Source organism: Aulonocara stuartgranti (genome assembly GCF_965226115.1).
Source record: "Aulonocara stuartgranti genome assembly, chromosome: 20".
NCBI lineage: Eukaryota > Metazoa > Chordata > Actinopteri > Cichliformes > Cichlidae > Aulonocara > Aulonocara stuartgranti.
Window position 1 is genome coordinate 7831905 of NC_138956.1, and position 24797 is coordinate 7856701.

Here is a 24797-nt window from a genome sequence, read left to right on the forward strand (position 1 = left end):
TGCTTTTAGCTTACTGTCATATGTGGTAAGCTTGTTACCAGTTTTACCCTTAAGGTCTCTAATTTCTTTCTGTTGTTCTTTCAGCTCATTGTCGCCTTTGGATGGAAAGTATTCCGCATTACTCAGGACAAATCTCACCTTTTTCCGGGCTATTTGTTCATCCCCATCCTTTCTTTGCTGCTCTGGGGAGGCTTTTTTCTCGACTTGCACAGTGCGGCCGAGCGTGTCATAAAGTCCCTTCAGCTGTTGAGCAGTTTTCAGACGGGCTATGTTATTTTTTTGGGATGAAATTTTCTTCCCAGGTTCCTGCGTCTCATTTTCAAATATAATTATTTGCTTAGTTTTATCCTCAAGGCAGTTTTCCAGACGGTCGATAGTAAAACGTTGCCTTGCCAGCTCCTTTATCTGACTTTCAGATTCCAGGACTTTAGCTTTTAACTCTTTCCTCAACGTTATGTTGTTACATTCCTTCTCCCTTTGACGTACTTTCAGTTCATCATTTTTCTTTGTCAGTTGGTTTTTCTCATCTATTGCCCAGCGCTTTCCCGCTTTATACTCCTCATTTTGTCTTTGACACTTTTTAAGTTCAGCCTGTAGTTTCTCTTTTTCTTCTTCCACACTTTTAACTTTCTGTTGACGGCAGTACACCTCCCCAGGTAGTGTAAGAAGCTCGTCTATCCTTCTTTCAAGGACGTCATTACGATGAATGTACTTCTCATTGTTCTGAATCTCAGTCTGAAGCTGCTCATTTTGTTTCTGCAGTTCTTTAAGTGTTTCATTTTTTTCCTCAGTCGTCTTGCTTAGCTTCATCTTGAGTTCTTGTTTTTCCTGCTCATTTTTGATTTTAAGGACAACCAGAGATTCCACCTCCTTTTCTTTCTTGTCCCGCATCGTTTTTTCAGTGGCACACTTATTTTCAAGGTGTTTGATTGCCTTATGAAGAGCCCGAATTTTTGCCTCATATTTGTTTGTGAGATCTACATTCTGTGACTCTGCGGACCTTAGCTGGGATTTGGTTTCCTCTGTCATCTTCGCAACCAGTTCCTGCTCTTCTTTCAAAGATGCCTCAAGACTTGAAATCTTACAATTCTTTTCATCGATTTCCTCCAACTGAAGCTTTTCAGCTTGTTTGTACTTTTCTATCTCATTTCTGAGCACCTGCATTTCTTTGGACTCCTCTTTCATCTTTGCAACCAGTCCCTGCTCTTCTTTCAAAGATGCCTCAAGACTTGAAATCCTACAATTCTTTTCTTGGATTTCCTCAAGCTGAAGTTTTTTAGCTTGTTTGTAATTTTCTATCTCATTTCTGAGCATCTGCATATCAAAGTAGCTTAGGGAGCTCATTTTGAAATGAATGTATTTAGTTTAGTTTATACGACGTGTTATTCTGTGTTTGAAAAATGATCTACTCAATGAGACAAAGTGTTCGCAAGTGGAAACTGTTAGTTCAGAACTATAGCGATCTATGGGTTCAAGGTATGTACTCGAGGGATATTTATAGGCTCTGACTCCGCCCCCAGAACTGTCTTCAAAGGAGTTCAAGTGACGTTATCGCCGAACGTCGTGACATTCAAAGGACAGTCTATTATGATGTCATTTTGTACCAGAATGGGTTCAATTTGATATTGTGTCTTTGCAAGTTTGTTCAACTTGCATTGCGATTTCTTTTTTTAGCAGACTTTAGCGATCCTTCTACTTGGGCTGTCTTCAAGTTTAAGGTACGAGCCCATCCGCCCCCGGATCCGTTCATCGGGGCTCATCGCTACTGTTGTAGTCACTTGTCCGGAGCTAACAACAGCTGTTGAGCTGACTATTAAGCTAACATTATGCCTGCTAGTGTTACGTGTCCTACAAGTCACACTTTTTCTGTGATAAACAGTTGAATTAAATTCTTACAGCGTATGAGAGGTTGGCAGCGTCAAAACATTAGCAATAGGTGACAATAACGAGTGCTGGAGGATTTATTTAGTTATTTATTTAGATCCATTTCTTCAGTATAAGAAGCCATACTATCAGAACACCGCAATACAGATACAACTAATAGGCTACTTATTCTGCAGAAAAACTTTCACCATTTGTGCTTAAGAGTATATGAATTTATATGACTACTGCTTATGTTGAAGATTAAGCTCAGTTTTAATATTTCATGTCATTCTATAATGATCATAGCGTATGCAGAGATGACACATATTTGTCCATTTTAATATTCAGCTGAGCATGAATGGAATGTCAGAGTGGTGTCTGACAGTATATATGTATGTTATTATAATGAACACAGTGTATATATGTATGAATGTTTGATTCAAAGATAAGATTAGACATTTAAAATAAATGAATAACAAACAAAAATCTAGCAGGTTGAGCACTGTGTGAAGCAGGAAACATTCAAGCAGATGAAAAATATATTAAATGAAAATACTGAGCTTATCGTTGATCAGCTTGGATTGTGTAGATCACAAATCTTTTGGTCTGAATCTTTTTTTATTTAATTCTTATAATATCCATCGTGACTCTCTTTTTCATCAGTGGAACTCTGTCCCAGTCTGCTCCACCACCGGGAGATTCTCCGCTGTCCACGATGTCTTCACTGTGGATGCCATGTTTGTGTCTTATCTATCGTAGGTCCTGCAGGGAAATGGTGTGACTATGTCTCTCATCATACCGTCCCTCATTGGACTTGATAAAACCTTGGAGAATTGTGTCACCAACTACACCCACTTCTGCAAGGCCCTGCGCACAGGCCTCTACACACACTTCCAGCCAGTGATTCACCAGAAGGACATGATACTAGCTGCTGTGCTGGATCCTAGGATCAAACTGCAGGTACCAAATTAGGCCAGAAGCATAGCGGACTTCTGTAGATTTATATTTAATTGAATATGCATGTTGAGTAGATATAGGAAAAAAATGTGTGTACATTTAAAACAACCATTTTTTTTGCAGCCGTTTTCTGATGACAACCAGGATGAACAGAATGATTTCCTAACACCTCCGTCAAAATCTGAGGCTCGCAGCATTGTTGAGTCCACATTAGAAAACATGGAAGCCTCAACATTTCCTACTGTTGAGGCAGAGAAAGATCAGACAGGCAGTGGGCTGGAGCACGATGTGAAAGAAGAAAGCCAGACAGATGGCGTGATGGACACTTGTGCTGGCAGCTCAGACAACAACTGTCCTGAAATCAGTGAAAACGACCTCAAGAGGAAGTCCATCTTCAACTTCCTTCAGCCTCCTGCAAAGACTCTAAAGATGTCAGAGTTCGACGTGTACCTGTCTGAACCGCTGTGGGAAAGCAACTCTACTCTTCAGTACTGGAAATGTGCTTCTCGATTCCCGAAGCTCCAAGGCCTCGCCAAGAAGCTGCTGGCGGTGCCCGCCACATCTGGAGGTTTTGACCGTTTCAGTCCGATGGCTGCGTGCATTGTGAAAGCAAAAAGGAACCGCTTGCCACCTCACCCCACAGAGAGACTGCTACTATACAAAAACTCTGTAAAAGTGAAGACTGTTAAAAAGCCCAGTCGGGCTGCTAAACACTGATGGATAACAGCTGAGTGTGGCAGAGCTTGCACAGCATTAAACAGAAACTCTGCCTCTACTTTTAAAAACTGTGCCATACGCTAAGAAGGAGGGTGAACTGCTAATACCTCTTATATTGTAGCAAATGAATCAGCTGACTCTTTCTTCCTAGAACGCATTTGCTGGTCTGCATTAAAAAAACAAAACAACAAGTCCTGTGTTACAGCTGGTTTCATCAGTTTGTTAAAAGGACGCATTCTGGTCAATGATCCTCACAGCTTCATACCTGCAGCAGCGATAGAGATGCACACTGTCTCTGCGTGCTGTACGGTGCTGCTCAGAGTTGTACTTTGTCCCTTCCACACATGATTCAAGTCAGAGCTCTCTACTGGATTGGGAAATGGCAAATTAGAAATGGAGTCGGTGAATGAATGGCATCTGATTCACTTCAAACCAAAATGAGTTCAGCTTGTATCGTTCTTTTGCAGAATTTCATGTTTTCTGACTGCAACTTTTGTTAAGACAGTAATAAAATGTCAAATCAGAGGTTGAATGCTTATTTATTTCCACTATGCACTGATAAATGAGATATTTGCTGCCAAACGTGATGGAACAGTAGATCTTTATATTGAATTTGGCTATTCAGTCCCTCCACCCCAAAAGTCATTTATATTTTATAGTCAAATGAGAAATCCACTGTACATTTCTTTCAGGCATTACAGTTTTGTTTCATTCATTCTAACGTGAAATACAACAGTGTCAGCATCTTTTCAGCTTTTTATCAGACTTGTCTTTCACCATTTTCAAATAGCCTAATCAATAATTCATGTACTTTCATAGATGCTGTTGTTTTCCTCAAAACCATAGATTTTTAAAAAGAAAACATTTTGCTTGGATAAACTATAATGTCTGATGGAAGTTGATGGAAAAGCTTCATTTAGTTTGGCTTTGTCAGGTAGGCTGATGTTGGCATTGAATGACAGCTACCTGATTTTACTGCGGTAAAGACCGATAATGTGTTGAAAATTAAAACCAGTGTTATGAGTGCTGTGATCTCCTCTGAGAAGCATTCAAAAAGTTTTTGCTTGCATTAAACATTGGAGTATGTATCAGCTGTGTTATCAAGAAACTGAGATATCTGCTAGAAACTGGAATATTGGAATATGTCTGATATTAAAGACAGTTTGCGACTGAAGAAAACTGTGAGAACATTTTTTTTAATCCTCTCATTGATTCATCTTCAGTTGAAACTGCGTCAAATCAGCTGCCAATAAGTAATTTAAATGCATTCTATTTTATTTTAGTGTTATTATTCATTTATATTTTATTGCGTCATTGTAGTGCATTTTACTTGTTTTAGTTGCATTCTAGTTTGTAAAGCAAGTTGTGCAGCATGGGCTGTTGGAAATGTGCTCGATCAATAAACCTGACCTTGACCATGTGTGGAGGGAGCCAGAAACATGCTGCTGTTTGCACATATTTAATAATGGGCTCTGCAGAGGAGCTAAAGAAGAGTCCAGCATGTTGCTCTGACTGTGTAACTCCTAAAGGTACAGTAACGGCAACATTGCCTAGTGACTGATCAGGCCAGTAACATTTCTGTTTCTCATATAAACCATCTCAGTGACTTCAGCAGAGATATTTTGTTAGTCAGGGTAAATACAAGGATTAGCTACCGAACATGTGCTTTTGCTCAATGTCTGACTGCAAGTGACTGAGAATGTGTTTACTTTAAAAAATGAAATATGTATTTGGTCACAGTAACTAAAGGTTCGCTAACTAAAAACTAACTAAAATGTAGCTTTAAAAATAGCTGAGAACAGCCTATTTTAATAACCTCACTCCACTTCCTGCCACTGTACAAAAATGGAGCCAAAATTCCCTTTTCATGGGGACTGCCATCACTTTGTATTTTTGAAGCCAGTGTGTGCGTAGTAGTGAATAAAAGCAGATCAAAAGTACTCAAATACAACCACTTGTACACATCAAAAGAAAAATTCAGTTCACATCAATTTTATTTGTGCCAATTTTAAAACTTTAGGGTAACATCCCTACAATAACGCAGAGATTGTAGGGATGTTAACTTGCAATATTATATAATATTGCAAGTTAACATCCCTACAATAATGCAGAGAAAACCCAACAATCCGAAGATCCCCTATGAGCAAGCACTTGGCGACAGTGGGAAGGAAAAACTCCCTTTTAATAGGAAGAAACCTTCAGTAGAACCAGGCTCAGTGAGGGGCGGCCATCTACCTCGACCGGTTGGGGGTGATGAAGCGACATAGATGAAATGCATGTCACTTCCTCACACATGCAGAGATGTCCTTATTGTCTTACATTTATGATGTTATAGCAAATACAGCCTCTCCTGGGTTACGGATGTAATATACCCTCAGGATGGGCGGGTATTAAATTTTTTTCTGATATTGTCTCTTTGTGATTTATTTTGACTTTGGAAACAAAGAAATAGATATTTTTTAACCAGCTTAAAAGCTGATTATTTCTTTGGGGTCAGTGTGAGAACTGGTAGGAGGATTTTTTAGATGTGGTTGGGTTTGGCTGAAGGCCGGCGCTTGAGTAGTTTTGTAGCAGGATTGTATACTCTACGTAGAGTTGACTGGGAAATAAGTTCAGGTGAATGGGGATGAAACATTTCTTCTTCTGCCTTGGGAGTAACAGTGGACTTGAGGTTGAGTGAGCTCCTAGACTCAGACTGCTTCTTTGAGTTGTCTACAGTTTTAGACTGGGCCCTAGTGGAAATAGGAGGTAGCAGGCCATGCACTGCTTTTAGCTTACTGTCATATGTGGTAAGCTTGTTACCCATTTTACCCTTAAGGTCTCTAATTTCTTTCTGTTGTTCTTTCAGCTCATTGTCGCCTTTGGATGGAAAGTATTCCACATTACTCAGGTCAAATCTCACCTTTTTCTGGGCTATTTGTTCATCCCCATCCTTTCTTTGCTGCTCTGGGGAGGCTTTTTTCTCGACTTGCACAGTGTGGCCGAGTGTGTCATAAAGTCCCTTCAGCTGTTGAGCAGTTTTCAGACGGGCTATGTTATTTTTTTGGGATGAAATTTTCTTCCCCACACTTTTAACTTTCTGTTGACGGCAGTACACCTCCCCAGGTAGTGTAAGAAGCTCGTCTATCCTTCTTTCAAGGAAGTCATTACGATGAATGTACTTCTCATTGTTCTGAATCTCAGTCTGAAGCTGCTCATTTTGTTTCTGCAGTTCTTTAAGTGTTTCATTTTTTTCCTCAGTCGTCTTGCTTAGCTTCATCTTGAGTTCTTGTTTTTCCTGCTCATTTTTGATTTTAAGGACAACCAGAGATTCCACCTCCTTTTCTTTCTTGTCCCGCATCGTTTTTTCAGTGGCACACTTATTTTCAAGGTGTTTGATTGCCTTATGAAGAGCCCGAATTTTTGCCTCATATTTGTTTGTGAGATCTACATTCTGTGACTCTGCGGACCTTAGCTGGGATTTGGTTTCCTCTGTCATCTTCGCAACCAGTTCCTGCTCTTCTTTCAAAGATGCCTCAAGACTTGAAATCTTACAATTCTTTTCATCGATTTCCTCCAACTGAAGCTTTTCAGCTTGTTTGTACTTTTCTATCTCATTTCTGAGCACCTGCATTTCTTTGGACTCCTCTTTCATCTTTGCAACCAGTCCCTGCTCTTCTTTCAAAGATGCCTCAAGACTTGAAATCCTACAATTCTTTTCTTGGATTTCCTCAAGCTGAAGTTTTTTAGCTTGTTTGTAATTTTCTTGGATTTCCTCAAGCTGAAGTTTTTTAGCTTGTTTGTAATTTTCTATCTCATTTCTGAGCATCTGTATATCAAAGTAGCTTAGGGAGCTCATTTTGAAATGAATGTATTTAGTTTAGTTTATACGACGTGTTATTCTGTGTTTGAAAAATGATCTACTCAATGAGACAAAGTGTTCGCAAGTGGAAACTGTCAGTTCAGAACTATAGCGATCTATGGGTTCAAGGTATGTACTCGAGGGATATTTATAGGCTCTGACTCCGCCCCCAGAACTGTCTTCAAAGGAGTTCAAGTGACGTTATCGCCGAACGTCGTGACATTCAAAGGACAGTCTATTATGATGTCATTTTGTACCAGAATGGGTTCAATTTGATATTGTGTCTTTGCAAGTTTGTTCAACTTGCATTGCGATTTCTTTTTTTAGCAGACTTTAGCGATCCTTCTACTTGGGCTGTCTTCAAGTTTAAGGTATCTGTCGTTTCCCACCGTATCCCGCCCCGATCGATCCATTTATGTACGAGCCCATCCGCCCCCGGATCCGTTCATCGGGGCTCATCGCTACTGTTGTAGTCACTTGTCCGGAGCTAACAACAGCTGTTGAGCTGACTATTAAGCTAACATTATGCCTGCTAGTGTTACGTGTCCTACAAGTCACACTTTTTCTGTGATAAACAGTTGAATTAAATTCTTACAGCGTATGAGAGGTTGGCAGCGTCAAAACATTAGCAATAGGTGACAATAACGAGTGCTGGAGGATTTATTTAGTTATTTATTTAGATCCATTTCTTCAGTATAAGAAGCCATACTATCAGAACACCGCAATACAGATACAACTAATAGGCTACTTATTCTGCAGAAAAACTTTCACCATTTGTGCTTAAGAGTATATGAATTTATATGACTACTGCTTATGTTGAAGATTAAGCTCAGTTTTAATATTTCATGTCATTCTATAATGATCATAGCGTATGCAGAGATGACACATATTTGTCCATTTTAATATTCAGCTGAGCATGAATGGAATGTCAGAGTGGTGTCTGACAGTATATATGTATGTTATTATAATGAACACAGTGTATATATGTATGAATGTTTGATTCAAAGATAAGATTAGACATTTAAAATAAATGAATAACAAACAAAAATCTAGCAGGTTGAGCACTGTGTGAAGCAGGAAACATTCAAGCAGATGAAAAATATATTAAATGAAAATACTGAGCTTATCGTTGATCAGCTTGGATTGTGTAGATCACAAATCTTTTGGTCTGAATCTTTTTTTATTTAATTCTTATAATATCCATCGTGACTCTCTTTTTCATCAGTGGAACTCTGTCCCAGTCTGCTCCACCACCGGGAGATTCTCCGCTGTCCACGATGTCTTCACTGTGGATGCCATGTTTGTGTCTTATCTATCGTAGGTCCTGCAGGGAAATGGTGTGACTATGTCTCTCATCATACCGTCCCTCATTGGACTTGATAAAACCTTGGAGAATTGTGTCACCAACTACACCCACTTCTGCAAGGCCCTGCGCACAGGCCTCTACACACACTTCCAGCCAGTGATTCACCAGAAGGACATGATACTAGCTGCTGTGCTGGATCCTAGGATCAAACTGCAGGTACCAAATTAGGCCAGAAGCATAGCGGACTTCTGTAGATTTATATTTAATTGAATATGCGTGTTGAGTAGATAAAGGAAAAAAATGTGTGTACATTTAAAACAACCATTTTTTTTGCAGCCGTTTTCTGATGACAACCAGGATGAACAGAATGATTTCCTAACACCTCCGTCAAAATCTGAGGCTCGCAGCATTGTTGAGTCCACATTAGAAAACATGGAAGCCTCAACTTTTCCTACTGTTGAGGCAGAGAAAGATCAGACAGGCAGTGGGCTGGAGCACGATGTGAAAGAAGAAAGCCAGACAGATGGCGTGATGGACACTTGTGCTGGCAGCTCAGACAACAACTGTCCTGAAATCAGTGAAAACGACCTCAAGAGGAAGTCCATCTTCAACTTCCTTCAGCCGCCTGCAAAGACTCTAAAGATGTCAGAGTTCGACGTGTACCTGTCTGAACCGCTGTGGGAAAGCAGTACTGGAAATGTGCTTCTCGATTCCCGAAGCTCCAAGGCCTCGCCAAGAAGCTGCTGGCGGTGCCCGCCACATCTGGAGGTTTTGACCGTTTCAGTCTGATGGCTGCGTGCATTGTGAAAGCAAAAAGGAACCGCTTGCCACCTCACCCCACAGAGAGACTGCTACTATACAAAAACTCTGTAAAAGTGAAGACTGTTAAAAAGCCCAGTCGGGCTGCTAAACACTGATGGATAACAGCTGAGTGTGGCAGAGCTTGCACAGCATTAAACAGAAACTCTGCCTCTACTTTTAAAAACTGTGCCATACGCTAAGAAGGAGGGTGAACTGCTAATACCTCTTATATTGTAGCAAATGAATCAGCTGACTCTTTCTTCCTAGAACGCATTTGCTGGTCTGCATTAAAAAAACAAAACAACAAGTCCTGTGTTACAGCTGGTTTCATCAGTTTGTTAAAGGGACGCATTCTGGTCAATGATCCTCACAGCTTCATCCTCACAGAGCCCATTTAATAATGGGCTCTGCAGAGGAGCTAAAGAAGAGTCCAGCATGTTGCTCTGACTGTGTAACTCCTAAAGGTACAGTAACGGCAACATTGCCTAGTGACTGATCAGGCCAGTAACATTTCTGTTTCTCATATAAACCATCTCAGTGACTTCAGCAGAGATATTTTGTTAGTCAGGGTAAATACAAGGATTAGCTACCGAACATGTGCTTTTGCTCAATGTCTGACTGCAAGTGACTGAGAATGTGTTTACTTTAAAAAATGAAATATGTATTTGGCCACAGTAACTAAAGGTTCGCTAACTAAAAACTAACTAAAATGTAGCTTTAAAAATAGCTGAGAACAGCCTATTTTAATAACCTCACTCCACTTCCTGCCACTGTACAAAAATGAAGCCAAAATTCCCTTTTCATGGGGACTGCCATCACTTTGTATTTTTGAAGCCAGTGTGTGCGTAGTAGTGAATAAAAGCAGATCAAAAGTACTCAAATACAACCACTTGTACACATCAAAAGAAAAATTCAGTTCACATCAATTTTATTTGTGCCAATTTTAAACCTTTATTATATTATATAATATAATATTGCAAGGTAACATCCCTACAATAACGCAGAGATTGTAGGGAACTGGTAGGAGGATTTTTTAGATGTGGTTGGGTTTGGCTGAAAGCCGGCGCTTGAGTATTTTTGTAGCAGGATTGTATACTCTACGTAGAGTTGACTGGGAAGTAAGTTCAGGTGAATGGGGATGAAACATTTCTTCTTCTGCCTTGGGAGTAACAGTGGACTTGAGGTTGAGTGAGCTCCTAGACTCAGACTGCTTCTTTGAGTTGTCTACAGTTTTAGACCGGGCCCTAGTGGAAATAGGAGGTAGCAGGCCATGCACTGCTTTTAGCTTACTGTCATATGTGGTAAGCTTGTTACCCTTTTTACCCTTAAGGTCTCTAATTTCTTTCTGTTGTTCTTTCAGCTCATTGTCGCCTTTGGATGGAAAGTATTCCACATTACTCAGGTCAAATCTCACCTTTTTCCGGGCTATTTGTTCATCCCCATCCTTTCTTTGCTGCTCTGGGGAGGCTTTTTTCTCGACTTGCACAGTGCGGCCGAGCGTGTCATAAAGTCCCTTCAGCTGTTGCAGCAGATCGTCATTTTCTTTTTTCTGTACTGCATTCTTTTGTCGTTGAATGCCAATGTCAGTTTCCAGTTCTTCTATTACTTGCTCAAGCTTAAATACTGTGTGTTTGGACATTGTCAGAGCTTTCTCAACCTCTTCTTTGTCCTCCACAGTTTGCGTCAACTTTGACTTCACTGTGAAGAGGTTGTCATTTGCAGAGCTAAGCTGTTTCTCGTGTTCTTTCTTTTGTTCTGCCTGCTGCAGTTTGATAATGTCCAGCTCAGTCTTTACAGCATTATAGCTGGTCTTAGCATTGGCAAGGTCTACGTTTGTCTCTTGGAGTTCTTGAGCCTTTTCTTTGATTTTATTCTGAAGTGTCTTTATAGTGTCTCTAGCTGTATAGAGTTCGTTCTCAATGCAGAACTTTGTCTCAGAAAGGAGCACTTTATCAGACCTAAGATTTTCACGTCTCTTTATCTCCAGTTCCAGATCGTTTTCTGCTTTGCTAAGAGCAGTTTTCAGACGGGCTATGTTATTTTTTTGGGATGAAATTTTCTTCCCAGACTCCTGCGTCTCATTTTCAAATATAATTATTTGCTTAGTTTTAACCTCAAGGCAGTTTTCCAGACGGTCGATAGTAAAACGTTGCCTTGCCAGCTCCTTTATCTGACTTTCAGATTCCAGGACTTTAGCTTTTAACTCTTTCCTCAACGTTATGTTGTTACATTCCTTCTCCCTAAGACGTACTTTCAGTTCATCATTTTTCTTTGTCAGTTGGTTTTTCTCGTCTATTGCCCAGCGCTTTCCCGCTTTATACTCCTCATTTTGTCTTTGACACTTTTTAAGTTCAGCCTGTAGTTTCTCTTTTTCTTCTTCCACACTTTTAACTTTCTGTTGACGGCAGTACACCTCCCCAGGTAGTGTAAGAAGCTCGTCTATCCTTCTTTCAAGGAAGTCATTACGATGAATGTACTTCTCATTGTTCTGAATCTCAGTCTGAAGCTGCTCATTTTGTTTCTGCAGTTCTTTAAGTGTTTCATTTTTTTCCTCAGTCGTCTTGCTTAGCTTCATCTTGAGTTCTTGTTTTTCCTGCTCATTTTTGATTTTAAGGACAACCAGAGATTCCACCTCCTTTTCTTTCTTGTCCCGCATCGTTTTTTCAGTGGCACACTTATTTTCAAGGTGTTTGATTGCCTTATGAAGAGCCCGAATTTTTTCCTCATATTTGTTTGTGAGATCTACATTCTGTGACTCTGCGGACCTTAGCTGGGATTTGGTTTCCAGCAAAACATTTTCCATTTTTTCCATCTTTTCATCTTTGGATTCCTCTGTCATCTTCGCAACCAGTTCCTGTTCTTCTTTCAAAGATGCCTCAAGACTTGAAATCTTAGAATTCTTTTCATCGATTTCCTCAAGCTGAAGTTTTTCAGCTTGTTTGTAATTTTCTATCTCATATCTGAGCACCTGCATTTCTTTGGACTCCTCTTTCATCTTCGCAACCAGTTCCTGCTCTTCTTTCAAAGATGCCTCAAGACTTGAAATCTTACAATTCTTTTCATCGATTTCCTCCAACTGAAGCTTTTCAGCTTGTTTGTACTTTTCTATCTCATTTCTGAGCACCTGCATTTCTTTGGACTCCTCTTTCATCTTTGCAACCAGTCCCTGCTCTTCTTTCAAAGATGCCTCAAGACTTGAAATCCTACAATTCTTTTCTTGGATTTCCTCAAGCTGAAGTTTTTCAGCTTGTTTGTAATTTTCTATCTCATTTCTGAGCATCTGCATATCAAAGTAGCTTAGGGAGCTCATTTTGAAATGAATGTATTTAGTTTAGTTTATACGACGTGTTATTCTGTGTTTGAAAAATGATCTACTCAATGAGACAAAGTGTTCGCAAGTGGAAACTGTTAGTTCAGAACTATAGCGATCTATGGGTTCAAGGTATGTACTCGAGGGATATTTATAGGCTCTGACTCCGCCCCCAGAACTGTCTTCAAAGGAGTTCAAGTGACGTTATCGCCGAACGTCGTGACATTCAAAGGACAGTCTATTATGATGTCATTTTGTACCAGAATGGGTTCAATTTGATATTGTGTCTTTGCAAGTTTGTTCAACTTGCATTGCGATTTCTTTTTTTAGCAGACTTTAGCGATCCTTCTACTTGGGCTGTCTTCAAGTTTAAGGTATCTGTCGTTTCCCACCGTATCCCGCCCCGATCGATCCATTTATGTACGAGCCCATCCGCCCCCGGATCCGTTCATCGGGGCTCATCGCTACTGTTGTAGTCACTTGTCCGGAGCTAACAACAGCTGTTGAGCTGACTATTAAGCTAACATTATGCCCGCTAGTGTTACGTGTCCTACAAGTCACACTTTTTCTGTGATAAACAGTTGAATTAAATTCTTACAGCGTATGAGAGGTTGGCAGCGTCAAAACATTAGCAATAGGTGACAATAACGAGTGCTGGAGGATTTATTTAGTTATTTATTTAGATCCATTTCTTCAGTATAAGAAGCCATACTATCAGAACACCGCAATACAGATACAACTAATAGGCTACTTATTCTGCAGAAAAACTTTCACCATTTGTGCTTAAGAGTATATGAATTTATATGACTACTGCTTATGTTGAAGATTAAGCTCAGTTTTAATATTTCATGTCATTCTATAATGATCATAGCGTATGCAGAGATGACACATATTTGTCCATTTTAATATTCAGCTGAGCATGAATGGAATGTCAGAGTGGTGTCTGACAGTATATATGTATGTTATTATAATGAACACAGTGTATATATGTATGAATGTTTGATTCAAAGATAAGATTAGACATTTAAAATAAATGAATAACAAACAAAAATCTAGCAGGTTGAGCACTGTGTGAAGCAGGAAACATTCAAGCAGATGAAAAATATATTAAATGAAAATACTGAGCTTATCGTTGATCAGCTTGGATTGTGTAGATCACAAATCTTTTGGTCTGAATCTTTTTTTATTTAATTTTTATAATATCCATCGTGACTCTCTTTTTCATCAGTGGAACTCTGTCCCAGTCTGCTCCACCACCGGAAGATTCTCCGCTGTCCACGATGTCTTCACTGTGGATGCCAGTGAACACAAGAAAACTAGCAAATATCATTCAACATTGATAGTGCCCACACAGCTGTGCAAGTTATTCATGTCATGAGCAATAGTGCACCCCTGTAAAATTTACAATTGCTTTGCTTTTGAAGTGTGCTTTGATAAACCCAGATTGTCCTCCTCTCCTTTTTAGACTAGGTCTCACACCATCTGTGAGTTCAGGCTCAGGTAAGTTGGGACACTTTAGTTATCAATCTTGAGGAAAAGGCTGCATCACATTGATCTAAATTTTTTAAAGTAAAGAACAAGTTATTAGCAGAAAGAGCAACATGCTCAGCATTTTTTTTTACAGTCTTTTAATCACATGGAGCCAGTTGACCAAATCACTATCATTAAAAATGTGGTATTATTCAATAAAGATAGTGGAAAATCACACCTCCACTCCATACCCCCAGACAAAAAGCAAACTGGTTATTGTGCAGTTTACTGTGCAGACTCAGTACAGAGCATCATCATGTATCCCAAATCCAGAATAGATTTATAGTCTGTGACATCATTGAAGTTGCAACTATCCTGTTTATGCCATGTTTAGAATGAACTGAATCCTGTCAATCGCTACTATTCATATCAATAAATATGTTCTTCAGAACATGCATTGATATTTGCTGTTGGAAAGCACACACAGCCTCCATAAAATCCATGTCAACTTATTTAGTAAAAATATAACTGCATTATCAAAATAGTTTCCACGTTTGCGATGTTTCAGTTCAAAAGTGTTTTAAATCTGCATCAGTGATTTATGTCATTAAATTACCTCGTGATCTTCTTTCTACCGCAGCAACTTAATGTAGCCAGATGGGCTACTCGCCTTCCGTTTTTTTCTTCTCTCATTCTCTCTCGCTCGCTCTACCACCCTCGCTCTCTTTCCGCTGCACTCGCTCCTTGTATCAGGTGATTGGGTTAATTGGGAACCCACCCACATCAGCAAGAGCCGATTATATGACAGCTACAGCGCAGCAGTCTGTTTAATTCTGCCATTGCGGAGAGAGGTGTTCGTGTTATCTCCACCAATGAGAGTATAGTGCCTCCGGTCCTGGGGGTTTCACTGCTGTACTCACCCCTCCATGACAAATTGCCCAACCTAAATTGGAAGAGTGAACTGCCTTCTCAGCTGCTGTTGTGAACTCCTCCTTGGTGGAGTCTGCTGTCTTGTCTTGTCTTGTTTTTATTAAGTAGGCTTACCTTGTTTTGGGTTCGCCTGGTGTTCTATTTTACCCTGGACTGTTGCTCGTACCCACGCTTCTGTGATCGGGCTGAAGTGATTCTCTGCCCGAGTGTCGTGCTGGGACTCTAAATCGCCTGGGTGGCCGGTCTCAGCCGGTGGGGAGCCAGACCGGCCTACGCCTGAGAATAATTATTACCAGCACGAGTGGTAGTTTGACCCGTGGGGAATAAGCCTTTTGTGTGTGTGTGTGTGTGTGTGTGTGTGTGTGTGTGTGTGTGTGTGTGTGTGTGTGTGTGTGTGTGTGTGTGTGTGTGTGTGTGTGTGTGTGTGAGAGAGTGTGAGTGTGAGATTTCTTTTATTAAAGTGTGTTTTAGTCTTTTTATGATTTGTAGCGAGCCTGACGCTCAGTGTCCTCTTATTCTTTTAACATATTTTTCTGTGTTTAATTCAGTGAAGGAGGACGAGCCAGTGGCCCTGGGACCTCAGGTGGTGGGTCGTTTTCACACTTTCTTTTGTACAGCACTGGGTGGTCTGCAGTGATTCTTTTTGTGTGATTTCCTTTTGGTTCCACGGCTGCTGGTAAGTCCCAGTTCCACGATGGTTTTATTTTTACTGTAGGACACTGTCAATAATGATGCTACATCTTGACCTTTAATATTTTATTTATAAAATATTATTTATAATATTTTATTCATTTCTATAAATAAAACTGTTTTAATATTGGAAGCCAACCTGCCTCAGTGTGCATCCTTGAATCTATGCGGTCTTCTTTTATTCCTTTTATCTATTTTTCTTAAATATATTTCCTGGGGGTGCAATTCCCCTGGGTGGCGTTGTCAATTTATTTTGTTCATAACCCCGCCGACCACTTGGTCACATTAAGTCTTGCGATTCATGACAAGCCACGCTGTTAAAGCATCTCAAGGAGAGAACATTTGAGGACAACTTGTTTGCATTGGAGCCAGGCACCAGAGGGCGATAGAGACGTTTTCTACTGTCTTTGATCCGGCACCAGTTACTACTACTTACGTCAAAAGAAAAACAGTGCGTCAACGAGTACTTCCGGTGTCGTGACCCCTCCTCTCACGTGTGCACGGAGGAAAAGTATAGAAGAAGCTGCTTTTACAGAGCTCAAATAAACTCGCTCGTTGTTTCCTGCTCAGAACTAAAGAAAGAAAAGGAGTGTTTGAGCGCAGTAGGGAAAAAAACCCTCTTTCGCCATGGCTCTGTACCTGAAAGCAGCAGAGATCACGGAGAAGGTCGAGGGTAAACAGGGGGCTTTGAAAACTCTGGTTTACGACAGTCAATTCAAGAACATCAAACAGCTGTTCGCTCTGGTTTGTGAGACCCAGAAGTTTTCCTCCGTCCTGCAGGAGATCATCGAGTCCACCAAGCTACTCAGGCATACCAAGCTAAAGATGCCCCTAGCTAAGGTGCTCGTGTACGACCTGTTGATAGGCCAGGGGCTGAAGTGTGGCGGATCCTGGAAGGCCATGATGATGAAGCATCGCTCCAGACTGCAGGCGGAGTTGGCTCGCATGAAGGTGAAGCAGAAGGTAAGCAGGAATGAAGACCTGCTTCCTTGCAGTGTCAAGCACCCCGCTGGAGACCAGTTGCCCAGATATGTACGTGTGAACACTCTGAAGACCACTGTGGAGGATGTTGTGGACTACCTGAAGAGGGATGGCTTCTCCTACCTGGGGAAGGCTTCCAGGCTGGAAGACTTATCCCTGAAAGACAGATACTTTTTGAGTGACCTGCACCTGCCAGAGCTGCTGGTCTTCTCTCCTAAAACTGACTTCCATGACCACTTCCTGTACAAAGCAGGCCACATAGTTCTGCAGGACAAAGCCAGCTGCCTCCCCGCTCATCTCCTTAGTCCTCCACCTGGTAGCCACATCATTGATGCCTGTGCCGCACCTGGCAACAAAACCAGCCAGCTGGCAGCCATCATGAAGAACAAGGGCAGGCTGTTTGCTTTTGATTTGGATGGAAAGCGCTTGGCCACCATGTCAACGCTCCTGCTCCGTGCAGGGGTCACCTGTCAGCAGCTGGCCAACCAGGACTTCCTGAAGGTGGACCCCGACAACCCGCAGTATAAGGATGTTGAGTACATCCTGCTCGATCCCTCCTGCAGTGGTTCAGGTAGAGTGACCAGTTATCCCTGTGTTTGTATGACTGCAGTAGGGTTCTTTATAACATCTGTGCATATGTATCTTCAATTTATGACACTTTAGTTTACTTTGAATGCAAAATGTATCATATTTATTTCATTTTTAAACATTGAATTTGTTGTTTATGTAACAAACCTTAGTCACAGATGTGGGTGTCCAGAGTAGAAACTGGAATAGAAACCCGTTTAGGCATCACCGATCCATCCTTCCTCTCTCAAGTTCAAGCAAATACTGCAAAACTTTGCTGCGTTTCACAAGTATAAGCAAGAATCAGAGTCCCAGTGTGCAAATAAAGAAACAAACAGCTTAATTATAGTAAAAAAAACAACAACAACCAAAAAAGCATTGTAACCTGTGTGTGACGGGGTTCAGGTATGGTGTGCCTCCAGGACAACACCTCTGCTGACCAGGAGAAGGAGCAGGCTCGTCTGGCCTCTTTGGCCTCCTTCCAGCTGCGCTGCCTTAACCACGCTCTCAGGTTTCCCAGCCTGAAGCGCCTGGTCTACTCCACCTGCTCCATCCACAAACAGGAGAATGAGGAAGTGGTAGCTGCCTGTCTGCAGCAGAACCCCGGCTTCAGGTAGCAACAGTCTGAAGACATTCAGACTGTTTATTTATCATTTTAAAGCATTCTATTCTCATTTAGCTCTCTAGACGATGAAACCTGGAGATTTTATTTTTTATTTTTCTGTGATCTCTCCACCTTGACACACATGCATGTTATAGTAGCAGTACTGCATTGTAGTGTTGTCAATAAAATTGGACATTACAGGTGTGTGAGACCATTTTCAGGACTATGCAATGACACTGACGGCACAAGATTTAAGATTTTCATTAAATGAGGACTGTGACAAAGTGCAGTTAGCGACAGTGAAATAATTTCAAATATCCATAATACATATGTAATGGGGGGTGTTACGGTTTTGTTTGTAAGTGTAGAGATGCAGGCTGAGGTAGCTTTTACTAACTCAAATCATGTTAAAAAAATGCAACAAACGTTCAGGTGTTCAGTGTTGGGGTTTTGCTCCCTGAGGTATGTTATTTATGCCAAACTGGTTGTTAGAAGTTTTATTCAAATCCTTTCGTGTCTCCCCGTCCAGACTGGTTCCTCTGTTGGCTGAGTGGCCTGAGCGAGGCCTGGAGCCCCTCCCACAGTGTCTGCGTGCCAGCACTGCCAAAACCCTCACGCACGGCTTCTTCGTGGCCCTGCTGGAGAAACACAGCGAGCCTGGAAATACAAAGCAGGAACTGGCTGTTCAGATAAGGTGAATACTTGAGTGTCATGTAAACTTACAAAAATAACCTTAACACCAGCTGTTACATTGAGTTATGGCCATGCAGGTCTGCGCACACATCTGTATGGTTAGCTAACAGTGTGTTTAGCTAAATAGTTTTTAGTTGTGTCTGTTATATTTGACTTTCTGTATTTGTTCCCTGTCTGCTCATAAAAACATTGAATTTGTCAGTAATTTTTTTTCTTTTAGTTTAATTCTGTAACACTGTCTAGATCTGTTCAAATCTTTGTTTTGGGATAAAACATGATTACCTGATCAAAGTGGCTATGCAACTTATTATTTTAATGTTTCTCTCAACAGTAGTACTGCGGAAGTTTCCTGTAGTGTTTTTAGATGAGTAGGTTGACTCTTGCTCTTTACTCCGTCACAGCGGCCCAGAGGTGAAACCAAGCAATCTGCCTTCCTCTGAGAAGAGACCTGCAGCTTCAGAAGAAGACTGTGAAGCTTCAGAGACAGAGGACAGACCAACACCTGTAGGAGGACAGACTGGCAGCAAACCCAACAATAAGAAGAGGAAGAGGAAGAAAAAAAAGAAGGGGGCAGAAACTGCAGAGTGAAATTTAAAATTGGACTGCTGCACAGTTCGTCTGGATGAACAGTGCTGTTGATTTCTAACTGAGATGTAACTGAAAAGTAAAGATACTTTTTATTTTTACTGCGTCTCATCTGTGTGTTATTGGTGTTGCTTGTTTTCGAGATATGTTTTCAGGTATTTTAGTCCCCTCCTGAATTATCCAGCAGGGGGCAGCAATCAGCAGCCAGCCTGCCTGTAGAGTGATTTTTATTTCCGGTAAAACAGCGTCAGCTATTGGTGGAAACAGTGGTGTGTTTTGTAACTGTTACCAAACTCTTTTGTAACTGATAAATGTTTCAATTTGACGGCGATAAGCGGTGACCTGCAGTGCTGCGTGCCGGCTTTGAGTCCAGCAGGTCTTTTGGCGTACACGGAGTAAGTCACTTGAACACGAATGTATTAGTACCGGTTAATGCACGACACCGCTCCCAGCAAGGACACTTATTAAAGTTTTCCTCTTTCTTTTATTTACAACTGGGGGAAAAAGTAAGACAGCAGGCCGCCTCCAGCAGCTTCTCCCTCGGCCCTGACAGCAGAATGTCCTCGTTACCCAAAGTGACACTGTCCGGAGGTTTGGAGATCTGCCGGGTCCTGAACGGGATGTGGCAGGTGTCCGGGGCGCACGGAGCGGTGGATAAAGTCAGGGCAGGTGAACAGTAAACCCCGGGTAGCTATAAGTTTAAAAAAATAGCTAGGTGTCTTGATTTTTATTTTATTTTCGTATGCTTCATTCATTCAGTGAATTTATTAGGTACAGTTACAGTGCAGTTTAATACAATAATCCTACAATAAATGAAGCCCTCATGTAGAGTTGTACTGTTGGTCTATTTTAATTGTTCTGGGATAAATAAACAATAATAGCTAAAACGTATCTGGGCAAACTAAGGATGATAATTAAAGCTGGACTGATACACTAGAAATGATTCACACTACTCTAAGCTCCACCACGCGTCGCCTTATCTGTGCTACTTTCCTCCTTTTCTCTGCTTTCCTCTTTCCTTTCATGTCTGTAGTTGAGGCCATGCAGGAGTATGTAGATGCTGGTTTCACCACATTCGACATGGCAGACATTTACGGGCCTGCAGAGGAAATCTTTGGACAGTTTAACAGCCAGGTAAGTGTGTATATACTGAATTCAGTATTACTTACACATCGCCAAATCACCACAGCAGTTACTTCAAACCACTTTATATTGTAAGGTAAAGGCTCTAAAATATTAGAAAGAAACCCCAAGAATAAAATGACCCCGTATGAGGGACCACTTGGTGAGAGTGTGAAGGAAATCTCCCTTTGAACTGGAAGAAACTGCAGACAGAACCAGACTTTTTTGGGGTGAGGGGAAGACCATACAGTATAATAAACACCCTACAATATCAGAAAGAAACCCCAGCAATTACACAATCCCTTATGAGCAACCGCTTGACAACAATGAGAAGAAAAAAGCCATTTTAATTTGAAGAAACCTCAGTTTTGCCAACCATTTGCCAGCTTTATTCAATGTGCTGGAAGATATCAATACAGGTAAATTAAACTTGAGTGAGGAGGGATGGGGGACTCTTACTACTGTGATGTTTAAAATCTGATGTCTACACGGTTGCAGTTGGAGTGATGTACCGCAGCGTGTTTGTATGTGTGATATTAACAAGGAAAAGATGAACTACAGAGAGCAGAAAGGGTAGAGCAGGGTTCCTGATTTAGAGACAGAAACCTGTGTAATTTTCTGTCATATGCTGAGAATGACTTATTTGACAGTAAATAACGACCTTGCCTTGGGAGATCTTGACAGGACCTTGCCAAGTATTTTGTAGGAAAACACAATTACATCAGAATTTAAAGACAAGAGATAAAATAAACCTGTATTAGTCCCGCACGTGGGAAAAGTTTTGTGTCACAGCAGAAAGTGGTGATATTTTTTTAGCATTGGTTATTCACAGAGGTGCAGATACTTGCTGTGCACTTTAAGACACTCCCACACTCACCAGTGCCAGTGTGTGCACTTAGGTCAGTTGATGCAATATCAGCTGATGTGTTGTGGCAGTCTGATGGTATCAGCCTTTGTCAGCCGTTCACCTGGAATAATGTGCAGATGATCGGAAACCCCATATAAAGAAAACCCATCCACATATACTATTTAACTCTTCCACCCTTAAATTCAGAATTAGTGTGTTCAGTCTAGCTGTTAAATGTAACCCCGCTCAGTCACTGGTGTTTTTTCAACTTTTATCTTTGTTTGATCTTTAGCTGAAGTCCAAATCCTCTGGGAGTCTCAGCCCAGCTCTGCAGGGTTTGACTAAATATGTACCAAGACCTGGACTGATGGAGCGCAAGGTGAGCCACTCAGCAATGCTCAGTCTGCTGTGCTTTTAACAGTGAGACCGGTTTTATCCACTAGAGAGCAGTGCATGTCTTTATTAAGAATCAAATCATAACCTCGCCAGTATTTCTTTTCTGTCTTTATCTCTACGAATGGCTTGAAATAGATACTGTTAGGTTTGATTCTAGTATCAGTCCATAAAATCCAGCACTCAGCTTTGACATTTTTTGATGTTTCTGGGAGAAGAAATCAGCTGAACTCTCTCTGTTCTTGCAGGTGGTGGAGAAGGCGTTGCAGCGGTCCATGACTCGAATGCAGGTGGACACCCTGGACTGTGTTCAGTTTCACTGGTGGGACTATGGGGACAAGAGATATCTGGAGGCACTGGGTCACCTCTCTGACCTGCAGCAGGAAGGAGTCATACGTATGTGCGCTGTACTACTAAATGCACAATTTATAAATGAACGGACAACATATAATTATAATATAAACTCATAAGATTTTAAGAGTGACAAAAATGAATGACAAAAAATTGCTTTGCACTCTGGGAGAAACTGAGGAGAACAACATAAATGTATATAAACACAAGAATTAGACTCTTTTGGTGGCTAATCATGGTTTAATATCAGCGTGCACTTTGATATAGATAGAAAAACACATACACACAGATTTGGTTTTGACTCTTAACAACAAATCTTGACTAATGTGTGTTGTTATTGCATTGCATTAAATCTTGACTACAGTACCAGAGGTGTGCTGGTTCCCAGACACACAAGTTAAGAATCTGACTATTTTTTCCTCAGGTGAGCTCGCCCTCACTAACTTTGACACACAGAGGTTGGAAGAGATCACCAGCAAAGGCATCCGCATTTCCAGCAACCAGGTAACACATCCCTCTACGTGTGAGAACACTGCTCCATCGCATTTAGGATAGTCTTCCTCTTCTCTTTGTGTTTAATGTGGCCGTCTGTGCAGGTTCAGTACTCGGTGATTGACCAGCGACCAGCAGCCAGGATGGAGCAGTTCTGTGTCGCCAACAACATTAAGCTCCTCACTTACGGCACGCTCGGTGAGATATAACTCCTTTATTTGCATGCAGTCATCTTACATTAGCAATATTCGACTTCAGTCTCTCTTCAGTAGACGTTACTTCATCTCTAGTCGTGCGAGTTGTGCATTAATATTGTTGTGTGGGACTGTAAAATGGTGGGTTTCTGAGATGGAGTCAGATGACATGACGACACATCCTCTTTCTCTCTCCCTTGCTTTCATTTTTTCCCCTCCCACCTTCTATTTTCTTCTAACTTTCCCTCCCCTCTGCATCCCATCCTCCTCCTAACCACTATGGTCTCCATGTACGCCTCTTTTCCTCCATCACTTCTCCCCTCCCTTCATGTTTTCCCTACTGTTTCTTACTTATCTCCATCCTTCCGCCCCATCTGTCCTCCCTCTTCTCCCCTCTCTCCACCCTGACACTTTTAACTCCTTCATCCGCCCCCCCTACATTTCACTTGCATCCATTTTTTCTTGGTGCAGCTGGCGGTCTGCTCTCTGAATGCTATCTCAGAAAGGTGGAGCCTATATCTAGGGTGGAGCTCTACACCGCCTCCCTTTCCAAGTACAAGAACATGATCAACACTTGGGGTGGCTGGAGTCTTTTCCAAGATCTCCTCGGCACCTTGGAGACGGTAGCCAAGAGACGTAACTCCTCAATAGCCAGCGTGGCGATGCGTTACGTGCTGGACCGGCCTGCAGTGGGTGGAGTCATTGTGGGTTGCCGGCTAGGCGTCGCAGGGGCGGGGCAGCACATCAGTGACAGCCTGCGAAGCTGCAGCTCTGACCTGCAGCTGACGGCTGAAGATCTCTCCGCCATCGAAGCAGTGACACAACGCTCCAGGGACCTCATGGCGATCATCGGGGACTGTGGGGACGAGTACAGGAACTAAAGAGGGCGGGGGGGACTGACTAACTGGATGTGACAGATCGCTGCAGAGGAGGAGGAAATACGAGGGAATAGAAAGATCTCCCACAGCACATGGAAAAGAAAAAAAAAAGCAATATTTTTTGGTGTTTTTAATGAATTTTTTCTTTGACTTTTAAAACCCTTCACCCCCCAAAAAGCAACCTAAGAACCCCTTTATTTGGAATAATGTGTTTTAAGAAGCTTCTCCTTGAATGCAGTCGCACTGAGATACTCAGTTATACATTCAAGTGTCAAGTGTGTCCTTAAGCCTTAAACATTCAGAGAAATTTCTCTTTTTGTATCTCCTTAAAATAAATGTATTTTTCCATTAGCTTTAGTAAATTAAAATAAAGCTAAAGTTGCATCTTGCAATGAACATAGGACCAAAATATATGAATGTATGTAACATATTCTATTTACTCACAGGGTGTGGTGTTCAGTGATGTGTAAGGATGTAGGGTAACCTGGAGCACTGTTGTACTAAATGAATTTAAGACAAAAGCATGTTATTAATCAACGAGCTCTATCATTTGGACTTTATAATAAAAGATAAATACTTATTGCAAATTTAGCAGTGGAAGACGTAACCAGGTGATGGATAACTCTGTTATTTCTTGTCAACAAAATTCATACAACTCCCGATTTTCATCAGAAATGTATGGGGAATTATGCTTACGTGTATGCACATTTTCTTTTTTCAAAATATTTTGAACGATGCTTTTGTCATGTACCTGGAAAGACTAATGACAGGGAAGACGAATACGGGAGTGCGATAATGTTATTTAATGTTTTCATCTTTTCGGTTGACTTTCTCATTTCTCTTCTTACTAAATGATCTTTTTTTCTTTCGGATGTCTATCATGTTCACGAATGTCAATGTGAAGCAATAAAAAATAAGGTAAAAAAGACAGAGTGTGCTGCTTTTGTATGAAGGATGATGAAATTCTGTGTTTGTGGTGTTTGAAGAGTTAGGGCATAATTATTGTAAAATCCCTGTGAATAATCTGTGTGTGCGCTGCATGACTGAATTTTATTTTGCATGTATTTCGCATGTGTGTTTTGAAGGTGCTCAAGAAGCAGCAATCTAATGTGACAGGAGGCGACCGCCTGTGGTCAACAGTACGACAGCGTTCCAGAGAGAAACAGCCAGCCTGTGTGCAGCCACAGCACCTACAGTGTGTGGAG

General features: G+C 41.3%; 4 protein-coding genes across 8 annotated transcripts; all 4 read left to right on the forward strand.

Moving 5' to 3' along the window:
• Window positions 1-486: 486 nt before the first annotated feature.
• Window positions 487-4062, forward strand: LOC309697074 (uncharacterized protein). Of its 4 annotated transcripts, none has more exons than XM_082518721.1 (3): window positions 487-656; window positions 2527-2823; window positions 2944-4062. In XM_082518721.1, the coding sequence occupies exons 2-3, from the start codon at window positions 2647-2649 to the stop codon at window positions 3535-3537; spliced, it is 771 nt and encodes a 256-aa protein (XP_082374847.1). In that variant the 5' UTR covers window positions 487-656; window positions 2527-2646; the 3' UTR covers window positions 3538-4062. The 4 variants fall into 4 exon arrangements, with proteins under 4 accessions (XP_082374847.1, XP_082374848.1, XP_082374846.1 ...); XM_082518722.1 differs by having other exon boundaries at window positions 2623-2823; XM_082518720.1 differs by lacking the exon at window positions 487-656 and adding an exon at window positions 671-1718.
• A 2562-nt stretch (window positions 4063-6624) lies between these two features.
• Window positions 6625-9846, forward strand: LOC309696556 (uncharacterized protein). Its single transcript, XM_082517833.1, has 3 exons — window positions 6625-6642; window positions 8700-8900; window positions 9021-9846. Exons 2-3 carry the CDS (start codon window positions 8724-8726, stop codon window positions 9471-9473), a joined length of 630 nt encoding a protein of 209 aa, XP_082373959.1. The 5' UTR covers window positions 6625-6642; window positions 8700-8723; the 3' UTR covers window positions 9474-9846.
• Window positions 9847-15138: 5292 nt separating this feature from the next.
• nsun5 (NOP2/Sun RNA methyltransferase 5) lies at window positions 15139-19416 on the forward strand. Its single transcript, XM_082517443.1, has 5 exons — window positions 15139-15499; window positions 15744-17437; window positions 17839-18046; window positions 18567-18731; window positions 19132-19416. The coding sequence occupies exons 2-5, from the start codon at window positions 16513-16515 to the stop codon at window positions 19316-19318; spliced, it is 1485 nt and encodes a 494-aa protein (XP_082373569.1). The 5' UTR covers window positions 15139-15499; window positions 15744-16512; the 3' UTR covers window positions 19319-19416.
• A 115-nt stretch (window positions 19417-19531) lies between these two features.
• Window positions 19532-24520, forward strand: LOC309696283. 2 transcript variants are annotated; one of them, XM_082517444.1, is made up of 8 exons: window positions 19532-19710; window positions 19823-19984; window positions 20349-20449; window positions 21577-21663; window positions 21926-22073; window positions 22453-22532; window positions 22625-22718; window positions 23186-24520. In XM_082517444.1, exons 2-8 carry the CDS (start codon window positions 19873-19875, stop codon window positions 23593-23595), a joined length of 1032 nt encoding a protein of 343 aa, XP_082373570.1. In that variant the 5' UTR covers window positions 19532-19710; window positions 19823-19872; the 3' UTR covers window positions 23596-24520. The 2 variants fall into 2 exon arrangements, with proteins under 2 accessions (XP_082373570.1, XP_082373571.1); XM_082517445.1 differs by lacking the exons at window positions 19532-19710; window positions 19823-19984 and adding an exon at window positions 19993-20086.
• The last annotated feature ends 277 nt before the right edge of the window (window positions 24521-24797 follow it).

Coding starts and splice junctions, on each gene's coding strand:
- LOC309697074 (XM_082518721.1), top strand. CDS start 2,647: ATGTCTCTCATCATACCGTCCCTCATTGGACTTGATAAAACCTTGGAG. Junction 2,824..2,943: donor ATCCTAGGATCAAACTGCAG/GTACCAAATTAG, acceptor TTTTTTTTGCAG/CCGTTTTCTGATGACAACCA.
- LOC309696556 (XM_082517833.1), top strand. CDS start 8,724: ATGTCTCTCATCATACCGTCCCTCATTGGACTTGATAAAACCTTGGAG. Junction 8,901..9,020: donor ATCCTAGGATCAAACTGCAG/GTACCAAATTAG, acceptor TTTTTTTTGCAG/CCGTTTTCTGATGACAACCA.
- nsun5 (XM_082517443.1), top strand. CDS start 16,513: ATGGCTCTGTACCTGAAAGCAGCAGAGATCACGGAGAAGGTCGAGGGT. Junction 17,438..17,838: donor TCCCTCCTGCAGTGGTTCAG/GTAGAGTGACCA, acceptor GACGGGGTTCAG/GTATGGTGTGCCTCCAGGAC. Junction 18,047..18,566: donor CAGCAGAACCCCGGCTTCAG/GTAGCAACAGTC, acceptor CTCCCCGTCCAG/ACTGGTTCCTCTGTTGGCTG.
- LOC309696283 (XM_082517444.1), top strand. CDS start 19,873: ATGTCCTCGTTACCCAAAGTGACACTGTCCGGAGGTTTGGAGATCTGC. Junction 19,985..20,348: donor GGTGGATAAAGTCAGGGCAG/GTGAACAGTAAA, acceptor TCATGTCTGTAG/TTGAGGCCATGCAGGAGTAT. Junction 22,074..22,452: donor GCAGCAGGAAGGAGTCATAC/GTATGTGCGCTG, acceptor TTTTTTCCTCAG/GTGAGCTCGCCCTCACTAAC.